The 26,244-nt window shown below is 33.4% G+C and overlaps 1 protein-coding gene across 1 annotated transcript; it reads right to left on the bottom strand.

Annotated features, from left to right (window-relative positions):
• Positions 1–7,220: 7,220 nt before the first annotated feature.
• On the bottom strand, positions 7,221–20,826 carry LOC104248983 (transcriptional regulator STERILE APETALA-like). The gene is made up of 3 exons (XM_009805344.2): positions 20,608–20,826; positions 8,606–9,149; positions 7,221–7,806 (listed from the first exon to the last, which is right to left on the bottom strand). The coding sequence occupies exons 1-3, from the start codon at positions 20,824–20,826 to the stop codon at positions 7,223–7,225; spliced, it is 1,347 nt and encodes a 448-aa protein (XP_009803646.1). The 3' UTR covers positions 7,221–7,222.
• Positions 20,827–26,244: the final 5,418 nt, after the last annotated feature.

The following is a 26,244-nucleotide window of genomic DNA, read 5'->3' as shown; positions in this document are numbered from 1 at the left end:
ATCTTTCTTATTTGCATGTCATGTACCTGTTTAATTGTGTATTTGTGCCCGAGGGGTGGATTTCTGTGCTTATCTGCATTAATTGTTTTGCATTCATTTGCGCAACTGTTGAAAAAGTCATTTTCAATGAAGTTTAAACTGAGCTAAGATATTTTAAGAGATTTTACAGTTTCATTGCTTTCTTACTGGTTTTTGAACTGCTTCTATACAGCATGTTGATGCACTTTTCGTGATTTCTTACCATTCAGACTTTAGTTATGATTATTACTCACTGGGTTAGAGTACTCACTTTACTCCCTGTATCTCGTGTGTAGATTCAGGTATTTCTGAACCCGGTAGCGGGTATTGGCTGATCGAAGGCAGAGTTATCGGAGTTTAGCAAGGTAGCTGCCGGCGTTCGCATCATTGCTTTTCTCCCTCTTCATTTCATTAGTATGTATTTTGTACATTTCAGACATTTCAGTTGTATTTAGACCCTAGTAGATACTCGTGACTTGTGACACCCCGGTATCGGGCTATGTTTGGGCTGTATTCCACACATTATACTATCTTTTACTTAGTCTTTGGCTTATTTACTCATGTTTAGACTGATTGTTAATGCTTAACTGTTTAAAAATCTGAATTGGGACTAGTTGGTTGGCCTTGTCTTCACGAGAGCCGCCATCACGACCGGGTCTGGGTTTAGGGTTGTGACACCAATTATCTCACCTTTATTACCATTTTCAAAGGAGACATTACCTCATTTTAGGTCCTCAAGTGAAAGGAATTGGTTCTTACTTCCAGTCATATACTTTGAGTAGCCACTATCCATGTACCATATTTGGCTACTTCCCTTCACTTGGACCTATAAAACGAAATTAGGGGTTAGTCTAAGGAACCCAAACTAGTTTGGATCCCTTTCTATGGGCAAAAGGGTGAATTAAATTCTTTTTAGCCTATCCAGGCAACCTATTTTTCTCTTGAATAATGGTTTTGTTCTTTTGACTGGCCTTTTCTTTTGCATTACATTTACTTTTGTAATGACCAGTCTTGCCACAGTGTGTGCAGATTTTGTTCTCAGGAAGTGTGATGTACTTGCTTTTGGGATCCCACTAAGGTGTTGGGGTCCCATAGACAAATCCTCTCTTATTGCTACTGTGATGCTCTTGTAGCCAGGATAGTGCATCAGAGGACTTATTCCATTTGCAAGTTTTGTCTAGTTCATGCTACACCTTGCCTAGGTCTTCTTTTAGGACTCTTATCTGCTCATCTTTCTCGTACAACTTATCCTTTATTTTTCCTAGATTTTCTTCTAAGGTGAGGTGTGTGTGATCACCTTTCTTTTTACCTGTTCCTAATTTCAGTTTTAAATTTTCAAATCTAAGTTCTAAGACAGTGGTGTCATGTTCAAGAACCTGGTTCTTCAACTCAGTATTTTTACTATCACTTTCACTAGCCCTAAGTTCTAGATTTTTGCACTTAGCTTTTAGGATCACACATTCCCTAGACAGTTGTTCCTTCTCATTGTTTATGACCTCAGACTCATCAATGAAGTCTAGCATTAATTTAGATAGCTTTTCTTTAGACAAAAATTTAATCTTGTCTTTGAGATGAATCACACTTACCTCTTGTTCGTCGTCTGATTCTCCAATGGCTATAAGTGTTTGTTCATCTCCAGCTTCATCTTCTGAATCCTTATCTGAGCTTTCTCCCCAAGCAGCAACCATAGCCTTTGTCGATCCTTTGTTCTTCTTGGGTTACACCTGTTCCTTCTTCTTGTTTCTTCGTTCAGCCCTTTCTTTCTTCCATTTAATTTCCCACTAAGGACAATTCTTGATCATGTGGTCAGTCTTACCATATTTGTAGAAGCCCTTGTTGATCTGTTTTTCAGGGGACCTTGGTTTGTTGAAGGTTGCACCTCTTGAAGAACCCTTTCCTCTCATTAGGTACTTCTTGAAATCCCTTGTGATCATAGCCATTTTATCATCCTCTAAGTCTGCACCTTCAGCTATTCTGAGAGCCAGGCTTCTTTCCTTCTTGGATGCATCTATCTTCATGGTTTGCCTTCTTAGTTCATAGACAGTGAGATTTCCAATCAGCTCATCCAACTTGAGAGTAGCAATGTTCTTTGATTCATGAATAACAGTGATTTTGCTTTCCCAAGTTATTGGCAAGACTCTTGTCAAGATTTTCTCAACCTTGTCTTCTTCAAGGATAATTCTTCCAAGAGACTTAAGTTCATTGTTAGTGTTGTGAACCTTGTGTACATCTCTTGGATGGTTTCACCTTCCTTCATGGTGAAATTCTCATATTGAGAATACATCAATGTTCCTCTTGATCTCTTTACTTGAGGAGTTCGTTCATAGGCCATTTGTAGAGTATCCCAGATCTCCTTAGCAGTAGTACAACTTTGAATTTTGTTGTACTCGTTTGGACCTAGTCTCCACACAAGCCATTTCTTGGCCTTGTCATTCTTTTCCCATTTCTTCAAATCTTCAGCAGTACAGTCAACTCTCATCTTAGGCACATCCACTCCTTTAGCATTCTTCTTTGTGGTAGCCAGGGGACCAACAGTAACAATGTCACAAAGTTCATAGTCTTCTCCTATGATGTGGTCTCTCATCGTGTTCTTCCACCAGGAATAGTACTGGCCATTAAAGAGTGGAGGCCTAGGAGTGGATTGTCCTTCCCAGTTTCCAGGTGGTGCACTCATCTTGATCTGTTCCTAAGGTGTTAGCCTCTTCTAGGAAAATCTGCTCTGATACCAATTGATGTTTTATACTTCAATACCACACAAAAGGGGGGTGATTTATGTGGTACCCAATTTTCGCTTAACTTGATTATAAAAGGACCTAGTTTTTCTATGTGTTCCAACTACTACTATTGTGGAATAATAAATACAGAAAATAAAGAACACAGAGATTTTTACGTGGAAAACACCTGGCTCAAAAGGTGAAAAAATCATGACCTACCTTCCAGTAGGATTTTTCCAAACTCTCCACTAAAATCACTGAGCCAAAAACTGCATTTAAAAAAACTCTTTTGTAAACCTAGGATTAACTCTAATCTCGTTGTGGCACACAACCTCAACTGTTGCGACAACTTCAAGCTAACTCTAACTTGAAAACTCTAAGTACCTAATATTATTGCTTCTAAATAAGCTGAAAGGTACAATGCAAAATCACCTACTATAATTGAACTAGAATAAAAGATAGACATTTGGAACTGGTTCTTCTATCTGGTTCAAGTAGCTTCAGGTTTGCACGCTTGAATCACACATAAATTGCTTGCAAAATTGCCTTACTATTTTGCTCTTAATTCACGTTTAACTTCTGCTTATGTGCATTACCTGTAAAAGAGAACAACACTAATATTTAAGGAGTTAGCAATTAGAGATTGACTAGGATACTGATGCTACTCTTCCATGGTGGAAGAGTTCTAGTTGATCTCATATTCTAACTCTATCCTTTTCTTAAACCATGTTCTCTTTGTGTAAGGAGTCTTTCTCCTAATCCAATATGCAACATTTTCGATTACGATCAGGAGATATCACTTTTGATAAGTTAGGTTTGTCTCCTTCATGTGCATCTCACATGTTTGAGTTGATCATAACTGTGCTTCACAATATGGACCTGATCCATGTCTGAGTTCCTTTTTCAGTCTTTAAAACTTCACCTTTACTTGGGCCAACACATATTATTATATTGTTGGCCTTAGTAAGTGTTGAAATCGACCCCTCGTCACTACTTCTTCGAGGTTAGACTAGATACTTACTGGATACATATTATTTATGTACTCACGCTACACTTCTGCACTTGAATGTGCAGGATCTGAGGCATGTGCATTTGGCTATTAGACCAGTGCGCATACTTGACTTACACCTCGAGACTTCACGGTGAGCTGCCCTCCGAGCCGTTATGCAGCAGTTGGAGCCTTCCTTATGTTATATTTTTCTGTCATTTCCTTTCAGACAATAGACTAGTATTCTTTTGTATATTCTACTAGAAGTCTAGAACGCCCATATACTTGTGACACCAGGTCTTGACACACACACACTAGTAGACTGATGATTTTGAATTTATTTTCATGATTACGATTTGCACTCATTTGCTCCCATTTAATTATTTTACATCTGCAAATTTCTAAATCTTTTAACAATGAGGAAAAGGTTATTTACTTAATAAACTTATTTAAATTAAGAACTCACTAGATTGATCAGTGTTGGCTTGCCTAACGACAGCGTTGGACGCTATCACGACTTATAATGGAATTGGGTCGTGACAACTTTAGCAAAGGTCCGAACGTGCAACCCTGGCCTTACTTTGAACCCGTTTTCCACTGCTCTACAACTTCTGTTAGTGACAAGTGGGTTTATGTATTATAATACTTAACAATTTGATAATTTTCTGATGAAATTCCAAGGTAAAAATAATTAATTTTTCCAACAATGTTGGTCAACTGAACCCCCTTCCTACAAGGTGGGTCCGCCTCTACACACAGTTATACATAGATTCACATGATATACATATTTGATACATATATGACACATATGTGATACACTATGAGATACACATATCATCTCTTTCCATATTCATCTTCTACTTCAATTTTTCAATTCAAACCACCTCAAAACTTCACTAAATTATTCCAAAATTGAGATTCAAACTTCTTAAGATGTACCCAATCTATTACAACAATACGCACTAAAAAGGCAAAAATTTGACATTTTTTTGCTACAAAAGCTAATTAGCTAATATGGATAAATTTGATATTCGTATTATTTTATGAATTGATCAATTTTTATAATAATTTACTTATGGGCGAACTTTTTTGGGAAAGTTAAATATATAGTCGTTGAGCGCTAGCTTAAGACAACCGCTTAGCCCATTAACTTTGATTGCAAATTATAGCCAAAGCATATTACATTTGCTGAAAATAATTTTAAAAAAATCCAAGACCCAGCTCACATCTTCTTTGTCTCTCCCTCTTGCTGCTTAGTGCTTCCCAAAATCTGCGGTAAACATTACATGTGAAAATGATACTAGATAGTCACTTTTAAGCATGTTATTTAAAATATATCAACAGTTTAAAATGTATTTAAAGATTATCCAATTTCGCTCAAACTTTAGGACACGACGTCCTAGAGTTTAAACATCAAAGTTCAAACTTCTGGACATCCTGTCATAAAGTTCGAAAATTATATCCAGAAGTTCGAATCTTATGTCCTGAATTTTAAATTAGCAGCTCAAAAATTCAAACTAAGTCCTGAATTTCCAAATTCAGGATACTTAATCCTAAAGTTCGGGCGAATTGGCTAATCTATAAATATATTGTAAATTATGAATATATTTTTAAATAGCAAGCTTAAAAGTGGCTATTGCTGCACTTCGCCCACATTATGTATGTATGAGCCAAAAATTATCTTAGTTACGTTTAGACTATATCAGCATTAAGAGGGCCTTCGAGGGGCGCCACGTGTCACCACTTCAACAAAAGGCATATTCAAGGTCGAAGTGATCTAACAAGAGATGAAGGCCTGGGTCGAGGAGTCAACAGACATCAAGGTCGAGGATGAGCATTCTTCTACAACAGAATAATAACGGCTAGTTTTAAGATAAGACTTTAAAGAGAATATTCCAGTAAATATTCTCTGGATCGGTACTATTATGGTTTTGTGGCACATGTCCACTTATAAATAGAAAGAGACATAGTTATAGTGACATAGAGCGCTCATTTATAAGACAACACATTGACATTCTCTGAAAATTTTTTGTTTTATTATATGCATACAAAATATACCTTTTTCTTAAGATCCTTGTCTAACTTTTCTCCCACGATCCAAGGAAAATCAGAATATTCAAAGGCTCATCAATCATTCATCATTGTTAGAAAGAATACTAAAGAATCTAACCTTCTCTGGTGACTCACATGCTTTTATTTACTTAAATGCCATTCATTGTTATTTAATGTTACAATTTCATTTTTTGATCATTGAATATAACAGTGTTGTCACCATTTATTGCTACTTAGATAATACTCGTATTATCTTGCTATAAAATAGGTTAGTACATCTCTTGGATATTAATATTGGATAAGATTAACTCTATTTTATTAAAAAATCTAATTGTTCAAACCTAGATCTAAATTTTGGGTCAAACAATTTGTTGCCGTATATGAGGATTTCTTAGCTAATATTTTAATTTCCATTAGATCTACAACTTACATGATTTGCTAAACTAATGAGCCACAAAGTTTTTCTCCTTCTCTGCACGTATAGAAATTTCCATGGCAGGTAACAAAGGAAACGGAACTAGGGGGACAAGTGACGTCCCCAGTAACCTTATAAGCGCTATCAACGAGAACTATGAAACATCGGGCGATGATGTGACACCCACTGCCTCCCCCTCATTGTAGCACAACAAAACCAAATGGGAAAGGGGCTACCATGTCTACAGGAGAAGAGACACCACCTGCCGTGAAATACTATTGGTTCAAATATACCCCTCTTATGTTAAGTTTGTCCAAGGTGGACATCCAATTCTATGTGACACTGATATTTGATGAGGTGGATGCCACATGACATGTCACCTCAGCGCCCCTAATCTTTATATAAAAGATTAAAATTTAAAATATAATATTTTTCATGATAGCAATAATGGTGGCAATAGTGGTGGAGGGAAAGAAAATTTTAGTGGTGGAAAAAATATAAAAGAGAGGGGTAAAATGAGTTAGGGGCGCTGAGGGATATATTTGAATGTTATATCCAATCCAGGGGCCCTGGATTCGTTATACCCCTGGATTGGATGTCCACTTTAGATAAACTTAAAGGAAAATAAATATATTTGAACTAATAGTATAACGAGGGATATATTTGAACCGAAAGTATAATGAAAAATATATTTAAACCTTTTCTAATAATTCATGGGTATATTTGGCCCTTTTCCATTTTTGTAATACTAACATAAGTTGCCAAACAAATAGAAGAATCACGTTTGAGCTTCAAATTGTTTCACTTCTACATAAAAAGAGAAGTCCTCGTAACCCTAAATGTTTAAAACCTTTCCCTCCCTCTAACCACTTCCCAGCCCCCCCCGCCCCCCCGCCCCCCCCCCCCCCCCAAAAAAAAAAAAAAAGACGTCGTTCCTCATAAAATATATAACAAGAACAATTAATCATGTCCAGTTTAATTGTTTTCTACTATACCAATTAGGAAAATGCAAAATCCAAATAACCCCCTCAACTGCTATTGAGCCCCAAAGTCCCACAAATGAATAGTACCATCACTAGAACAAGCTACTATATGCCTTTCATTTGCAAGTATAGCATTTCCTTCCCCTATTCTCTCCCTTAAACTATAAAGATACACCCCATTTTGTACCGCCCAAACCCTAATAACTCCTCCCACATACATTACTGCGTACCCACTACTATTCATGCATCCAACAACTCCGCGTTGAGACGCTCCCCTCACGTTAAACCTGCATACCTCCTCTAAATCCTCTACTCGACGGACAGTGGCAACGCCCTGGCTGTCCACTGTCACGAGCAACTTGTTCGTGGCATCGAAAGATCCTACGATGAGCACTTGTTGGAAGGATCGTTCTTGGATTATCAGGCCTTGGTTTCGTAAGTTGATTACAACAAGGCGTAGGCCAGTGCATGACACGGCCATGTCTTGAGTCGTGATCCTGATACGGCCCACGAACTCGGTTAACTCGGTGAGGAGGTGCCAACCCATTACTGCTTCTGGATCGGTTAAGTCACCGCCGACGAAGATTAGCTCCTCCGTTTCACTATTCCATATGTGAAATGCACGACCCGGAACACCTGAAATAATGTCCAAAACAAAGGAGACACTTTTACATATATATATTGAAAAACTTGGATCACGGTAGGAACAATCAAATCGAAAGTACTTATTGATTTTAGCATTTATCACAATGGTAGACTAATGATAAGAAATTAATATAGGTGCAATTAATTAATTTTTTACTCTAAATACCATTTTCCTTCTTGCATATGGAGAAATGGAACAATTCTACTCTACTTTTTGACATTCTCCTTGTCCATTTTTATTAGAATCACTACTTGGTTCAACGCGTGATAATGTAAATCAAGGCATTATCATGGTTAATCTGCTTTCATCCTTTTGTCGCTCCAACTTTAACAAATATGGTTTAATTTTTTAATTTTTTGGGACAGCAAGCTAAATAGGAAGATACTTTTTCTTTTGTTTTTTCCTTAACAGTCCTAAGGAAAAGAAAAACATTGCTCAAGGAAAAGTTAATCAAGCTTCCTTTTGAAATATTACATTCCGAATTTGAAAAGCAAATAGTGTTCGACAGAACAGCTTATTATAGTAAAATTTAACACTATAATATCCTATATTCTCCATCACATTGCTTCATAATTAGTCATGATTGTACAATTTAGTTGGACAGGAATTTTAATCTGTTTTTCTCTACGTTTTAGTTTTTTGGGATAAATTAATCCACCTTTAATTAAATGTAATACCCACAAAAATCAACTTTTAGCATTACACTACGTATGTAAAAAGAAAGCACATACAAACACAAATTGCTTACGTGACCAGAAAAGAGAACAATAGACAAAGTTATGAATTCACCTGCATAGAGGCCAACCCACCACTGATCACAGCCGGTGAAGTCCACTAAAGCGCCGTCATTCACCACGTCGCCTAAGTGTGCACGGCGGGGCGGGGTGGCTCCGCCGATGACCGCCACATGTATATCACCATCTAGAGAGGCAAAAACAACGCTCTCATCGAACAAAATAATCCCGGAAACAGCTCTAGAGTACCGGCCAAGCCGGTCGCGGAGTTGGGGATGAAACGTCGATAAATGAACCCTAGTCTGTAGATGAAACAACTGAACCGACCCGTCGGAGAACCCAGCGGCTAAATGGTGATCGGCCAACGCAAGACGACGGCAAGAAAGACCATCGTTGTTGTTGTTGTCGTTGTTTGCAGGTACAAAATGGAGAGTGTGATACATGTACGTACGTTGGCGGAAATTGTTGCAAGTTTGGTGCCAGTATATGTATTCGTCGTGCCATGTTTGGCGGAGAAGGTGGCGGCGGTTCCATATTTGGAGGGTTAAATTTTGCCAGAGAAGATCGGAACGTGACACTGCTCTCCATGTTGAACACACCTGAAAATAATTTTAAGAAAATGCAAAGCTCAGCAATTTAGACTTCTAGAAATTATGCACATCTTTCATATGATATCATATTCTTTTGTCAAAATAATTTTTCCTTTATTATCTCTGTATTGTTTACATCACTAACACAAATTTGTCAAAGTAAAAAGTATTCTATGTTTTGATAAATAAAGTTACTCGAACTTTTTGGGATGAAAAATAACAAATGATGAAACAACGAATTAAACAACACAATAACAATAACAACAAATCTAGTGTAATCTCACATATGAGGTAGGAGGAAGGTAGTGCGTGCGATAACATTATCCCTACTTTGTAGAGATAGTGAGGTTATTTTTACCCTCGACTCAGCGAAGCATAAGCACAAAAGTAACAAGAAGAAAATAACAATACCACAATAACAACAAGTTCAATATAATTTAACAAGTGAGATATGAGGAGAAAAGTATTTAAGCACGCCTTATTTTTACTTTATGAAGATAGGAAAATTATTTCCTCCAGACAAACAACGAATACACCGTATAAGAAATAAGTATCCCAAAGTTGTGGTTTGCCAAATACGGACAGATTCATAGTAGTGGTAGTAGTAGCCATTTGCCATCGATAACAAACCTATAGAAATAGGTAAGGCAAAAATGAGAGCACAAGCACCAACACACTGAGAACTGTAATGAGTGAAGCTAATGCCAAGTCCATCTCAAATTATTAAAGAGTTTGACCAAAATGTTGTTTGGTTTCCAAAATCCAAGAGTTCTCAAGTCGAGGCATGCTGGAGGCTAAGACAGATGGAAAAGACATCCAAAATGGCAATCTGGAGAAGTTAAAAAAAGGAGAATAATGGAACGGCGTTTTGGGTGCTTTTAACTCTATTTCTTAGTTTTAATTTATGCAAACTTATTTTTTTTAATCTGGCTTAAAAATAAATTTAAAATAATTTAATCAATTTTGTTCTTAATGAAAAACTTTTATAATCATGCAAATATTACTACAATATATTTAAAATCATCAATTTCATAACTATATAATGTATAACAAATTACAAACTCAATTAGTATATTCACATAAATTGACAGTGAAATGGCGTAACAGCCACCTAAACTTGCACCGCGGGCATTATCCTACTATATAAACATATTACTTTTCATATTAATACATTTACTCAATCATTTCATATTAATAAATATGGATGATAAATAGGTGCAAGTTTAGGTGCCCCAACATACAGAACTTTTTGTGAGTGGTGTCGTTCATAAATAGAATAAATAAATAAATATTATTTTCCCACAAGCTGAAAGCCTTGATTCAATGGATTAGTTGAATATTATTGCCAAGGGAAATATAAGTTTGATTCTCCTTAGCCTCACATGAGTGTTTTTCGGGATGATACTCAAAAGAATAATTCGCATTTGTAAAGTTATTAAAAATAGCCACTATTTTGCTGAAATATGAAAAGTTGTAACATAATATGCGGGAATATGGAACTCCTACAGATAAACATCCATCATATTATATTGAACTCCACCTCACGAAAAGTTCCAATATTATATTGGATTATGGAGCTCTTATTTTTAAACTTTCAACATATTATGTTGGAACTCCAACAAATTATGCTAGAATCTCATGCGTAAAAATATTGAACTCCAGCATATTATCTTAGAATATTTCCAGATTATTAAGAATATTTTTGTTTAGATTTTAACTTTACATGAAAAAGTGATTAAATTTTGATAACTTTTGAAACTATGATTATTTTTTAATTATCAATTGTAAATCTAGTTATTTTTTTATTTTTCTTCTACCTTTATAAGCTCAAATACGGACTTGACCAGTGGACCAAAAAGTACTCTTTATCAAGAAAGAATATCACTATTATATTTTGCTTCATTTTTATAAAATATTAGTACAAATATTTAATATATTTTTCCGGCAAGATAAGGCTACTTCCACCCATATGTGTCCGCCCCTGCTTCACGTGACGGCCATTTGGAGAAACATGGAAAAAAGCCTTTTCGCATGTAATAGCCATGTGTGTGGCCGCAAACTCCTATATATTATATACAAATCTTCATACTATCTAACCATTCCGAGGATGTATACAAGGCATTTCTCGATATCCGCCACAGGTTGGTTTGAGAGTTGTGGCATGAATAAACTATCTAGCATAGTTCCTAGAGCACTTTTAGTGGGCGTTTTGACATAATAATTATAAAATTTCAAAACAAAATTAAATGAAAATGATAATTAAATATTAGAATTATGTTTGGACATAAATATAATTTTGAGTTGTTTTTGAACTTTTGTAAGTAATCTGAGTAAAAATTTAAAAAAAAACAGCTTTTTAAAGTTTTTTAAATGCTCGAAAAATTTCAAAATTCATCTTCAAGTGAAAATTTAAAATTTTATGGCCAAATACTAATTTAGGAAAAAATAAAAAAATTCTAGGTCTAAACGAGCTCTTAGTCTTCGGAAAATTTTCTTTTGAAAATAAAAGCAGGTTACTTTCTATTATAATTAAAAATATTTAATAATATTTTTTTTATGCTGATAATATATATAAATTAAAAGTTAGGAAAAAAGAAAGAAGAGAGAAAATCCTCGTACATATTGTAAACAAAACCAGAACATCCACAATTTTGTTTTATTCTCGTTTGCTTTTATATTAATTAAATAGAAAAACAAAATAAACAGAAAACTAAGTTAGTCAGATTTTTGAAAGAAAGAAAGAAAAATAAGACATATGTGCAGAAAATGGAAGATGCTTAAGTTAATATTTTAATAACCAAATATTACTAGGTATAAGGGTTGTCTCGTACAATGATGGGATAAATCAGGATATTTTATTGGGAAGGAGACGCTGTGGATTAACTATCCCTTCTATATAGGTTAGCTAATTCTATCATTTTATGGTAAACTTTATTTTGAAATTAGCTAATATATACATATAGTCAAACTTATGATAAATATGTCCCAAATTCTATCATAGGGTTATTATCCTTATCCCTTTTACCAAAAGGCATTCGGTAAAAATAGCACTGTCTAATTATTCAAAAATAGTCACTATTTTACTGCAATAGAGACCGTTCCAGCATAATATACTGGAGTTCGGTGCACCTGTATATGAACTTCCAGCATATTATGCTGGAATTCCAACACACGGAAAGTTCCAGCATAATATGCTGGAGATTCGAGCACTTGTGTATGAACTTCTAGCATATTATACTGGACCGGTATACTTTGCTAGAACTCCAGTATATTATGCTTGAGTTCTAGTGTACTTATGCTGGAACTCCATCATATTATGCTGGAGTTCCAGCATAAGTATACTTGAACTCCAGCATAATATGATGGAGTTCCAGCATAAGTACACTAGAACTCCAGCATAATATACTGGAGTTCCAGCAAGTATATCGGTCCAGCGTAATATACTGGAGTTTGGAGCACCGATGCTCCAGTCTCCAGTATACTATACTGGAGCCAGCAAAGTATACTGGTCCAACATAATATATTATGCTGGACCGATCTCTGTTGCAGCAAAATAGTGACTATTTTTTATTGACTTGGTAAACACTGGCTATTTTTGAATGATCGGTCCGAAAACTAGTTATACCGTGCTATTTTTACATTCTAACTGGTGAAGGGCATCTTTTAGCGATTGTTTGGTTAGAAAATAAGTTATTCTATATTTAATTATTTTGAGATTGGTATCACACTCTTTTATAGAGATAAAAATAATAGTACAATCTCATGATAATTAATTTCCAAATTAGTTAGTATTCTGTAATTTTATCCCAATTAAATATTGGATATACTCGTTATGTATTTAACCTATAAAGCATGCATGAAATAAGAGGAAGTAGAGGACGGTATGCAGGTAGTTGTCAGAAAAAAGAATCAGGAGGCCTACAAAAGGTTGAAAAATAGTGCAAGTAGCTAGCTGGGGTCTAAACATAGAGTATAGTAGTACTGTATTTGGTACATAATATGATCCTACTATCAGGGGAGGGGACTCAACAAGAAACACTGTCATTTCCCTTCTTTTTCTGTCACAAATCTGTCTAACAGCAAAACAGTCAGACATAATTAATTAATATCTATCTGTCAATTTAAATTTTTTTTTTCTACGTGGTAAATATTTGTTTTTAGGAAAATTGGTCTGCATTGCACAGTAAATATAATTAAATACTTTATATTCTGATTTTGTTAGATTAAGAGAATATATTCCTCCCTTTTATCTTATTTTATATGACATGTTTGAGAATACACGAATTTTGAAATAGAAAGGACTTTTAACAAATAAGTTGAATATTATGTAATATATCAAAAAAATTGCTTCAAAACATGTAATCTTAAATATGTTATGACACTCATATGACTTTGATATTATATTACGTATTTGATGTCAAATCAGTTTATATTTGATTAATTAATTTAAAAATTACTTTTGAATAATAATTAATGTTTTATCAAACTTCTAAAAAATACTTTTAAGTATATTTTTCTTAAATGTATTTTTTGGAAGAAGTTACTTTTTCCCTTTTTAAAGTGATTCTACTTCTACTCAAAAATATTTTTTTTCTTCTAATCAAACACCTTAACATTAGAAAAATATTTTTGACCCAAACAAAAAATTGACCAAATAGGCTCAAGTTTGATGCAAGGGTGAAACCCTAATATGAAGTATTTAATTAATCTTAGAAATCTTGTCGCATGCATTTTGAGATATCATTATCTTTTGGATTTGACTCCTCTCCATTTCTCTATCTCTCCATTTTCCCAAGTCTCTGTTTAAATTTGTGACAGTTGTCCTAGGTACATATTAATGGTCCAAATTTATTAACTGACTCCTAGCCTTAATCATAGTTAATATACCTTTATTTTAGGGGTAAAAATACTCTCTAACTTAAGGATGAAATCGCCATCTCCAAAAATAATATTTAAAAAAATATAAATCCTAGATGAAGATAATCATATATAGCTTCTTTTTTTCATGGGCGGGGGTTTTAGCCACAAAAGAAAAAGGTTGAATAAATTGCTGCGATACATTTATAAGAAATTTGACATTATCATCTCTAATTTGTTCTTGTTTTTGCTGTTTACATTCTCACCGGTTGTATATCATTGCATAAAAAATATAAAAGTAGGTAATTTTGTGAACAAGCAGAAACTGAATGGAAGTCCTCACCATATATTAACATAAAGATTAAGTGTATAAATTTATTAAAAGCCAAATTCTGTGTTTCTCCATTTTATGCAAATTCTTTAGTATTACTAATATTTTTGGAGATGAAGATTTCGTACTGTAATTAGAGAGTAAATTCTCCTAAAATAAGGTGTATTAGTCATGGTTAAGACCATTAATAAGTAAATAGGACAAGTGTCACAAATCTAAATAGGAACTTTGGGAAATCTATATAGAATAAGAGAAGCAAATTAATGTGATGATGTTAAGTGTAACAACAAATATTTAACAAGTGTCAAATTTTAGGACAAACCTCCAACAAATTTGAATATTCAAAAAATATTTTAAAAAAAAAATAAAAAAATTAAAAAAAATCAGAAAGAAGTTAACTACCTAAAATTAACACTCAAACGTGGGTGAGGGTTAGTTTAGCTTAGTTAATTTCTTTGTTTTTTTAAAAAAATATTTTCGTTTTTCTTTTTTAAAATAAAAAATTTATTTATTCATTAAAATTCATATAATATTATTGAGAACAATAGAATAAAATTAAAAATAAAAAAAATATTTTAAGAGTAATAAAATATATATCTTTTATTATATTACAAAAAGAAAGTAGCAGACAAAAATACTAAACGAACTAATATGCTAATAAAAATTTCTATTAACAATATAATAATACTAAATATTGGATAATATAATAATGAAAAATACATAACAAAAAAGTTATTTGATGTCTATATAAGTCCTTTTAATTTAATAAAGATTTTATTCATTAAAATTCAGATAATATTGTTGAAAATAATAGAATAAAATTTAAAACAAAAAAATATTTCAAGAGTAATAAAATATATATCTTTTATTATATTACAAAAAGAAAGTAGCAGACAAAAATATTAAACAAATTTATATGCTAATAAAATTTCTATTAATAATATAATAATACTAAATATTGGATATATAATAAAGAAAAATATAGAACAAAAAAGTGTCAATATAAGTCCCTTTAATTTAATAGAGATTTTATTCATTAAAATTTAAATAATATTGCTGAGAACAACAGAACAAAATTTTAAATAAAAAATATGTTTAGAGTAATAAAATATATATCTTCTATTATATTACAAAAAGATAGTAGTAGATAAAAATATTAAACAACGTAATCTGCTAATAAAAATTTCTATTAAGAATATAATAATACTAAATATTGGTTAATATAATGGGTAAGGTCTGCGTACACACTATCCTCCCCAGAACCTATGGTGTGGGATAATACTAGGTATGTTGTTGTATATAAGTACATTTAATTTAATAGAAATTTTATTATTTGGTATATTGTATTGACAAATCAAATGATAATTAAAATTTATAAAACAATACAATCTAATATGTTCAAATAACCACGGTCAGAATTTAAATTAATTCATATTTTTTAATATCAACCGCGCATCGAACGGGTATGATTACTAGTTACTGGTTGAGAGAATGAGAAATGGAGAGAAGCCTAATCCTCATCTTTTGCAAGTTGAAAAAGGATATCTTTTCTAACTAATAAAACAACGAACTTACTTTCCTTTTTAAACATGGAAAGGCGTTACTTCCCAACCCAAAAACTTTTTAAGAAAATTTTAATTTATTTCAAGTATATTCTTGGAATTTAGCTGTATAATATTAGATACAAGGAAAGGAAATAAGGGGTCAAACTGACAGAAAGAACAGAGTCAGAGATTAACTTCAAAGAGATTAAAAGCAGATAACTTTTTCTTTTCTGTGGTCCCCACTCCCAAAACACACACCAAGTGATAAATACAGATAGTAGAAGCCGAAAGCATAGGAGGAACTAACTTTGAATTTTAAGTTATTAGATTTTAAAATATTAATTTATATATATTTATTAAATTTCTTAATACAAATATAAAGTATAAATAAAAATTATTAAGTTTAGCCGAACTCAGGACTGAACCTTGTGGCTCCGCCCCTGACCGCAAGTATATCCAACTCCACGAAAAGCTTCTTACAATATAAACATGGATATTAGTATTGCTTTTTGGATGCAGAATAGATACGATAAAAATTAATTTACAGCGAATTTTTATATTAATTTTTAATTAAATATTATTTATAATTAAAGTAAAAATATATATTACGTAACTATCATTTAATAATAATAATATTTGTGACGTCATGCGTCATATTATATTTATTAAATTAGTATAAATATTTGATACAGATAAAATTTATGAAATAGACACATCTACTTCTCTTTTTCTATCTTTCATTCCCAAGAAAAGGCTTACTAAGCACCTGTCTCGTTAAGAGCAGCGAATCTTTAACACTTTATTAAAAAAAAAAAAAATCCTTAACACTATACAACTTGCTGTTTGTTTGATCCTCTTTTAATAAACCTATTGGTCAGGAATTGAAAATTTTCGAGACAATATATTATCAAATGGTTAAACAAACAAAATGCCCATGCTTTAATTATTTACGCACCTTTACAGACTTCTTTAATTTTAAGTGAAATAAGATGTACCTTGTTAAAGAAAGAAGATGACAGGAATTAAATATAAAAGGATAATATAACAAATAATTATTTGTTTGCATGGATAAGGTTGGAGAAAGAGGGGAAATTTTGGGTTCATGAACTAGTGTAATAAAGGGGGAATGGGCAATCTTACTTCTTAGACATACTTGGTTTTGGCCAAACTTTCAGTAGACATATTCTTCGCAGGTATCATATACTCCATCCGTTTCAATTAAGATATTTCGTTTGACTCTACATAAAATTTTAAAAAAAAGAATACTTTTAAAATATATAGTATTAAAAGCTTAAGGGACAAAAGTTTAATGGACCATACTATTTGTGTAATTATAAAAATTTCTCCTTAAAAATAAAGTAGATAGAATAAAAAGTGTAAAGTTAAATTATTTCTAAATATAGAAATATATCATCCTTTTTGGAATGGACTAATAAGGAAAGTGTGTCACCTAAATTGAAAGCACTTTTCTTGGTGAGCTAATAGAAAATTTCTTGGTGAAAGCACTTTTCACCTGTTAATGACCTGACTTAAAGAAAATTTATATTAGTCATCAGACCACTAAATTCGGAATAAATAGTTACAACACTCCCCCTCTCCCCAACCCCCACCCACCCACCCACCCACCCAAAAAGGCTTAGGTTGGCAGCATAGAATAGGAATGTACTTTTTTTTGGTTTCTCATTTGATGTCTGGTACATGCATTGATACACGACTATAATCAGATTCGCGTCGCATAGGTCCTTATTTAGGGGGAAGCGTTCCCTAACTCAAAAAAAAAATATTTTATAACTCTAAAAGTTTTAAAAAGAAAAATAAAATTATTTCGAAGCGCTCCCTACCAAATATTTTTTATATTCATGGCTCGAACACGGACCTCTGGTTAAAAGAAAAGCAGTTCCATCCACCTCACTAGGGTCCTTTGGTGGTAGCTATGCATAATGCACTCTTTAAGAAAGGAGCTAGCTATATATGCAGTTTAGTTGTACGTACAATACAAATAAAGAATCTGCAACAACAAGTTGTTCATTTTAAAATCAAACTTCACCTTACTAGATTTGCAAAATAGTTCAGATTTAACAAAATACTCCCAATTCATTAGTACAAAAAGAATCGGGAGCATATAAGCTTACATTTTTAGACTGCAAAATTCAGAAAAAGTGAGTTATATTTACTGTAGTATTTCTTAACTATCGTAATTTCCCACCTACCAAAGGGAGAGTAATGCCCAGAAAACATACTATGATTACCCAAAGGATAAATGAGGAAACAAGCTACCTTAGTATAAAAGAAAGTTCCTTTGGATATTTGTTAAATACATTCTAAGCAATGATACAATACTTTTATATTTAAAAAAGTGACTTTAAATTTGCTTATTTATCCTTATGAGAAACTTTTACCTCTATAAAAATATTCTAACATGTCCATAAAATTCTAAAGAAAAATATTCTTAAATTCAGTGACGAGTTAAACTTAGTTTTGAATCGACGGAAGTACTTGTCACTAGTACTCCCTCCGCTTCATTTTAAGTGATTTTTTTAACCTTTTTTGTAATCCACACTATTTGATTTTTTCAGATATAAAAAAGAACTTAATTTTTTCTTTCCAAAATTGCCTTTGAAGTAAAGAGCCTAGGAATAATTTGTTATATTTTCAATGAGAAAATTAAAATTAATATGGCCATTTTTATTATTAATTAATGCTAAAACATGAATTCCTTAGAACCCGTTTGGACATACAAAATTTTTCTTGTTTTTCAAAAAAAAAAAAAATTGAAAACAATGTTTGGTTATCAAAATCTTACCAATTTTTTCAATATCACTTGAAAATGCATTTTCAAATTTGAAGTGAACCGAAAATGGGAATTTGCTACAAGGGGTTGTTTATTTCAAGTAGGATAATTAAATTGGGGTGGTTTTGATATTTTTTACAAGTTGTGGGGTATAAATCATATTTTATGATTTTGAAAAAAAGACATCCAAATATGTTACAAATTATAACAAAACACAACTTCATCTTCAATTCAAATTTTAGTGAAATTCCAAAATTAAAAAAAAATGGAATTCATGTCCAAACGCCTACTTAATATGTGTAAAAAAAAAACTAAAAAATCACTTAAAGTGGACCAGAAGAAGTATGCGGTATTATCATTTTTAACTCGCGTCAGAAACTATTTATATCTAGTAGTTGAAAAAGTGTATAAAATTTGTATGATTTTTGTATATAATAAACGAATGTGTGTGTGTGTATATATATATATTATACACTTTTTTCTATTATTTTTAAAGCAGCTATGGAGTGTCATTTTTTTTTCCCAGGAAGTATTATATTACAGGTGCAAAAAGGAGAAAACCCGCACTTAATGAAGTGAGAGAATGATAGCTATACAAGAAAGGAGAGTCCAAAGGTTGGGGAATTCTAAAGCTTAAAATGGATGATGCAAAGAAAAGGAAAGGTTTTCAACAAACCAAAAGAACTTTTTTGGCTTCAATATATGTTAGAAAAGGACTGCCCAAGAATGGACAATTCTTAAATAAAGATGTTCTACTGCATATTTCCATCAATAAGCATGAGAAGAAGAAGAAGAAGAAGAAGAAGAAGAAGAAAAATAGATCAAGTTGGAAATTAAAGGCCCCAAAAAAGGGAAAAATAGAAAATAAAATCACTTTTATTTGTTGGCCTAATATTAGTCTGATATACAAGTACAACCTTCCTCAAAAGACTCTTTTTTCTGCCCAATTTCGTCATCTTAATGGTAGTAACCAGTTAATAGTACTTTCAACATTTTTTTCTACGTTTTCAGAAAAAAATTCAATGCGAAATCTGCATTTTGTCACTATATTTGTAGTTACTTCCAACTTCATGGGTTTGATTTGACCAAACTATCCTTACAACCTCTTAGCATAATGATTATCTCTAATATTTTCTGTTTATGGAAAGATGATTACGCCTGACTAATTTACCATATTTATGTAGGTTCATTCACATTCCCAAAAAAGAAGAAGAAGAGAATTTTACATTATTAGGTTTAAATTGTTATAAGGGATGATCATTTCCTCAAAATAACTATAGGTAGTTGTCATGTTATAACAAACAAATAACAGTATAGGCGGATTTAGTATTTTTAGTCAATGAGTACACTACTTAAAAAAAAAGAAAAAAATGTATTAAGTGAAAATTGGTCACTATTCTTTTTGCTAATAACTCAACCTTCAACCAAGCATACCATTCAATTTTTTGGAGTTATACCAATTTTAAAATATATATACATAAAATATTTAATTTCGTAAAAAAAAAAATCATGAGTTCACGTATCTCATAATTTAATCCACATCCCTGAACAACATACCCAGTATCATCTTACAGGTGAGGTTTAGGGAGGGTGGGATGTACGCAAACCTTATTCCTACTATGTATGGGATAGAAAAATTATTTTCGATATACCATCGGCTCAAAAATATCATGTTATAAGTAAACGATAACATATCATACTATTTCTGTGGTACTATAGGAAGACGAAGAGGGTCAGGGGCATATGTAGCATATACGTGACGAGTTCAACTAAACTCATAACTTTCGATACAGAACATAAATATATGTATAAAATCTACTAAAACTGTAACAAATACTAAATTTGAATTCATAGCTTTAAAAATATAATAAGCTCAATGCTAAAAATTTCAAAGACTGAACTCATAAAATTTAAACCATGAATTCGCCTCAAAAGGGTGCATACCTGAAAAAGACTGGAGAGTGCTTGAGCAGCAGCAAGGCGACCAATAGAACGAGAAGCATCAATGGCTATTTGTGAAGCCAAAGCCTCCAAAAATGGCTCCGGCCAAACACCATTTCCCCCACCTCTACGCCTCCGCGATGAAGACGGTCCACCACCAGTACCGCCTCCACCTCCATTATCGTCATCTCCTCCTCCGCCTACTTCTTCTGAAGACGACATATATGAGCTAATACAACAGCAATAGTAACTACACCTCAGTTACAAATAAGTTAGAGACTGTTCGGAATTTGGCTATATATGTAAGTAGTGTTAGCCAAAAAGGCAAGTGATGACTGTTGGGAAAGATCCTTCTAATTATATGTAATCAGAATATATAGAGAGAGAAAGTGGGATAAGAGATATAGAGGTGTTATTAGTCCTGCATTTTAAATATCAAAAATGCGTAAAATAAATGAAAATTGGGAGGTCTATTGAAATATTTCTAATCGCTGGTAAAGGCGGCGGAGAACATGGTCCGGACCATGCAGAGGTTTCAAAAATGGAACAACAACATGAGAAGAGACTGCTGGTCTGTTCCATTCTCCATAATCCTTTTCAGGTGTTCTTGACACGTCGACCTGCTCTTTAAATGGCATTGTGGTGCACGTAGCATCGTGTATTCACGTATTTTAAAAAGAAAAATACTAATTTAAGTAGTATAATGTAAATAGTCTATACTAATACAAATACAGTAGCGTAGCCACCTTAGCCAAGGGTGATCAAGTGCAGCACACCCTTCGCCAAAAAATTATAATGCGTGTATAAGTTAAATACTAATACTATTTTATATGGTTATATATTATATTTTGAACCCATAATACAATTGTGTGCGGCAGTCTAGCGGTTCAAGCTAGGCAAGTGATGAGTTATTCACGGGTTCAAAGTTCTACCCATTTTGTTTGCCCAAATTAAACGGAGACAACAATGTGTGGCTTATTTGTTTCTTTTTCAATTTAAAAAATTTCCTAATAAATAATTGTTAGAATTTAAAATTTATGCAAAAATAACCAACTAATCTTAAAAGTAATTTTTTTAAACTAAAAGCTATTTCTTAAATAAATTTTATAATTTAAAGCTCTACAAAAATTTCTTCAACAAAAGCTATCTACAAACTACAAATGCTCTCTGCTCTCTCTTTCTGTTGGTTTTATGTTACTTTTAGTAGTAAAATTTCTAATGTTGTCTTTTTGTTATTTTAATTTTGATTTATAAATTATAATTCTATTTTTTTTCTTTAATTTTTTAGCTAAACATTGAGTAGTTTGATTTTTAAAAAATTAGTACACCATTCATCGGAAAAAAAGGTTATTGACTTGTTTAAAGTTTAAACGCCGCCCTTAAAAGAATTCCTGCCTATGCTATTGTACAAATATTAATGGTTGACTCTACGATGCGAACCCCTCACCTATAAGCATAACTTTGTTGTTGCTCTATGGTTCCCCTACATGTTTCTTTCCCCTCAAGAAATAGAACTCCTTTATTTTGCTTTAACTCAAATTTCTACGTGATTGAATAAAGAAATTTATGAAAAAAGTGTTCTTGTGGGCGAATCTAGGATTTTAGTTCTATGGATTCAACATTTAAAATTATGGATTCATATTTATTATTTATTATAATTTTAGTAATTTTTTACACATAAATTTATATTTCGCGTTGAAAATATTGTGTTCAGTTGAATTCGATAGTTCTATGTTGCATCCGCCCCTCCTTATGGACCTTACCAATGGGAATAAGAAATAAAAGGAAAGATTTTGTACTTTCTTTTATTGCTCTTTTTGAGTATTGTACTTTGACATGTTTGAAATTGGAAATAGGACAATTATTTTTTTTTACAATTACTATATGTCCTTGTGTACTAATGGAAAAAATCCATTTTCTTTTCCTTTCAATCTCTTTTTCCTGGATTTTATTGCTTTACTAACGGTGTACAAGTAAAAGGAGTCCCCTTACACCTCCAATTAAACAAATGATTAATGTGAAGCATGCTCCCTTTCTACTTCAATAAGTATGTAAGTAACTTTTTCTATTAATAGAAAGATGGTAGTTTACACATAGATAAATTAGACACATAAAAGAAATATGATTTTGTGCTTGTATGCAATGTGGAAGCCAGATTTTTCATTCAAGGTTGTCAAAATATTAAAAAAAATAACGAAGAAGGGCTGGTAAATGATTTAATTTTACTCTCCGTCCACCTTTTGGTCCAAATTTACATATAACATTATCTTTTAGTCTAAAATTACCCCGCGACCAACAGAATTTTCTGTGATCCTTTTTTAAATGTGCTAGCAACATATCATTAGAACACGTGACACCCCGATCCGAATTGATCTTTACCCGCCACATACTAGACCCACCCTAATTCTTTGACCGCCCAATTGTAAAAAAAGCCTGCCACTAGTACTCTATGTCAAGGAAATTCGATATATATATATATATATATATATATATATATAACTATTTACACAATAATGTAATTTTTCAACAGGGAGTTTTAATCCATAAGAGTAGTTCTGCCCCTGCTTAAATACCTCACAGTGAAATTTGAGAAATTTGTTGGGGGCGAAATCCCCATTTATAGGAAAAATATAATATACGCCCAAGTTCCAGAAGTTGCCGAATTGAAGAAGTCAATCTTTATCACCAATAATAATAATAATCATAATTAAGTCTAAATCCCAAAGAAATTGAGATCGACTATATAAATTTTTACTTCTTTCTTTAACCTCAATTATATCATTATCATACAAAATAAAATAGTAAGTGCATCCATCGTTCCAATTATTCGGCTACTGAAAATATCTGACGGGGAAAAAGATGAAAAGCAATTCTTTCCCAACTCTGATCCTAATTTTAAGCAATAAGTAGCATCTCTTTAATTCAATGGGCAAAGTCCAATGCCATTTGTAAGTTAGATTTTAGAAGTATTCTTTTGATGTTTTCTGTGTTAAAGTTCCCCATTAGTTAAGGGCATGTATTGTTGATTTTTCTATATGGCATTAAATAATCTTGAGCTACCACTTGGTGCAGTCCAGTGCATAAGCAGAGGCGGATCCAAAATTTAAATTTTATGAGTTTAACCTTTAAAAAAATTGGTATTGAACCTATTATATTTTTAAAGTTATGGGTTCATATTTATTATTTAATGCAATTTTAGTGATTTTTATTCATAAATTTATGCTTCGTGTATACAGTCAAAATCGGGTTTGCCTACTTTTGTATGACTGACCGAAATCAAGGTGGAAGATCTAGGCTCGGCCTCGGTTATATCGGGTCATGGTACGAATATGGGTTGGTAAGCTCGTGGATCAATGGCTGATCAAGATCGAGACCAGCCGTGGTCGAGACCGAAGTAAGAAAGAAATCGAGCGAGATTGAAGGAAGCCTGCCAGGTCGAATAACAGAAAGCCGAGATATCCATGATCGGGCAAGGATCGTGGATGAGATCTCGGCACATATCAAGTCAGGACCGATTATTTAGCTCATCATGGGATTTACTTCCGTAATTAGAATTATACCATAAATAGGATTCTTCTACTATATAAAAAAGGTCTCAATCATCTTGTAAGGGAACAGACACATTGACTGATAATCAAGCAATATAATACATCTTTCTCTCTTATATTCTCTCAAGCTTTACTATTCGAGTTCATACTTTTTCAATAGCATATTCAGTTGATTCGAAGGTGATTTAGCTTGAGGGCCACAGTTGTTCATCATATCAGTTTGCTTTATTTTACTGTTAATTTCTATTATTAATTCTTACATTCATCAATTTGTGCCAAGTGAAATCACATGTCTTTAAAATCACTTATAAGTTTAGTTGTTATCCGATTTTAAGGGTAAACAGTTTGGCGTCCACCGTGGGGTTAACGATAATAGTGATTGCCTGGTACAATTTTCGTCACACATACTATTTTACGCTTGTTCTTTTAAGTGTCTTTGATTCTAGAACCAACATGTAAAACTCCCAAGTAGCACCCCCACACACAAAATGGCCTTGGTCTTCATGGAGAGAACAAAAACATAGCCGCCCCAGGAAATGGAGTACCCCTAGTCAACCCCGATGGAGTTCTGGCCGTGGACCCAATCGACATCAGCTCTCATATTGCCATTAATGGGAATTTGGGTGTCGGTCCTGAAAATAGCATCCGCAGAGATGCTCGAAAAGCCGATCAGAACGAACAGAGCGGTGAAGAAGGCGAGATTAGCCTTCGAATGATATTCGAAATGTTGCAGACTCAACAAGCTGCAATAGCACAACTCCAAAATCAGAATCGAGCACCAAGCAGGATCAAGCCCGAACCCTCACTAGAAGTTGTTCATAGAGCCGAACTAGTTCCGGAGAGGCCAAATGATAACGAATCGGGGTCTGCCCTTCCATTATGAAGATGCTTGAAGAACTCACAAAACGGATCGTATCGGGGGAGAAGAAAATTGAGGAAAATGACAAAACGGTAGAAGCATATAACTCCCGAGTTGATCAAATTTCGGGGGTACCACCGATATTGGAAGGACTAGATTCTAAAAAGTTCGTGCAAAGACCCTTCCCCCTAGTGCGGATCCGAAGCCAATCCCCAAGAAATTCTGTATGCCCGATATTCCCAAGTATAGTGGGATGACAGATCCGAATGAACACGTCACCTCATATACGTACGGGCATCAAAGAAAATGACTTGGAAGATGACGAAATTGAATATGTACTGCTGAAGAAGTCCGGGAAGACTCTATCGAAGGGTGCCTTAATATGGTATCATAACTTACCTCCCAATTCTATTGATTCGTTTGCTATGCTTGCAGATTCTTTTGTAAAGGCACACGCCGAAGCCATTAAAGTTGCTACGAGGAAGTCGGACCTTTTCAAGGTAAGGCAGAAAGATAACGAGATGCTCAAGGAATTCGTATCTCGGTTCTAAGCGGAGAGAATGGATTTGCCTCCGATCACTGATGATTGGGTTGTTCAAGCTTTCACTCAAGATCTCAACACTCAGAGTTCCATAGCTTCACAGCAGTTGAAGCAAAGTTTGATCGAGTACCCGGTTGTCACTTGAGTCGACTTACATAATCGATATCAGTCAAAGATCAGGGTCGAGGATGATCAACTGGGGACTCATTCGAGGTCATTTATCCTAGTAGGCCCATGGATAGGATCAAAAGGACATCGATTGAGAGACAAGGTCGAATAGAGATCGATATCAACCGTACAACAGAGATCGTAGAGACAGCGAGTCTGGGCGAAGCTTCGCACGAAATGAGAGGTGAAATGATCGAGGTCAAAATTCACGAGGGCTTAATGCTGAGGAAGATCACGTTAAATATCCAAAATCCGAATGAAGGTATGACCCCATTCCAATTATTTCTATTTTTTCGACTAACACTTGCAAGCTATTGACAAGGATCAGCACGAAGCTTTGGATCTTAAAGCACGCATTGTACTCTTTTTCCCTTAGACCGGTTTTTGTCCCAAATAGGATTTTCTAGCGAGGATTTTAATGAGGCAACCATTGTCCGTGCTAACTTAGAGCAGTTCAACAGTATCCGAGATTTCCTACAATAAGCCTCGAGTACTGGGGGCATTACCCTCGAATGACTACTTTG

The sequence above is a fragment of the Nicotiana sylvestris genome, chromosome 7, assembly GCF_000393655.2.
Source record: "Nicotiana sylvestris chromosome 7, ASM39365v2, whole genome shotgun sequence".
Taxonomy (NCBI): domain Eukaryota; kingdom Viridiplantae; phylum Streptophyta; class Magnoliopsida; order Solanales; family Solanaceae; genus Nicotiana; species Nicotiana sylvestris.
The sequence above is the reverse complement of the archived record's forward strand: the minus strand, read 5'-3'. Positions and strand labels throughout refer to the sequence as shown.

Coding starts and splice junctions, on each gene's coding strand:
- LOC104248983 (XM_009805344.2), bottom strand. CDS start 20,826: ATGTCGTCTTCAGAAGAAGTAGGCGGAGGAGGAGATGACGATAATGGA. Junction 9,150..20,607: donor CACTCTCCAGTCTTTTTCAG/GTATGCACCCTT, acceptor AATTATTTTCAG/GTGTGTTCAACATGGAGAGC. Junction 7,807..8,605: donor GTGGGTTGGCCTCTATGCAG/GTGAATTCATAA, acceptor ACATTATTTCAG/GTGTTCCGGGTCGTGCATTT.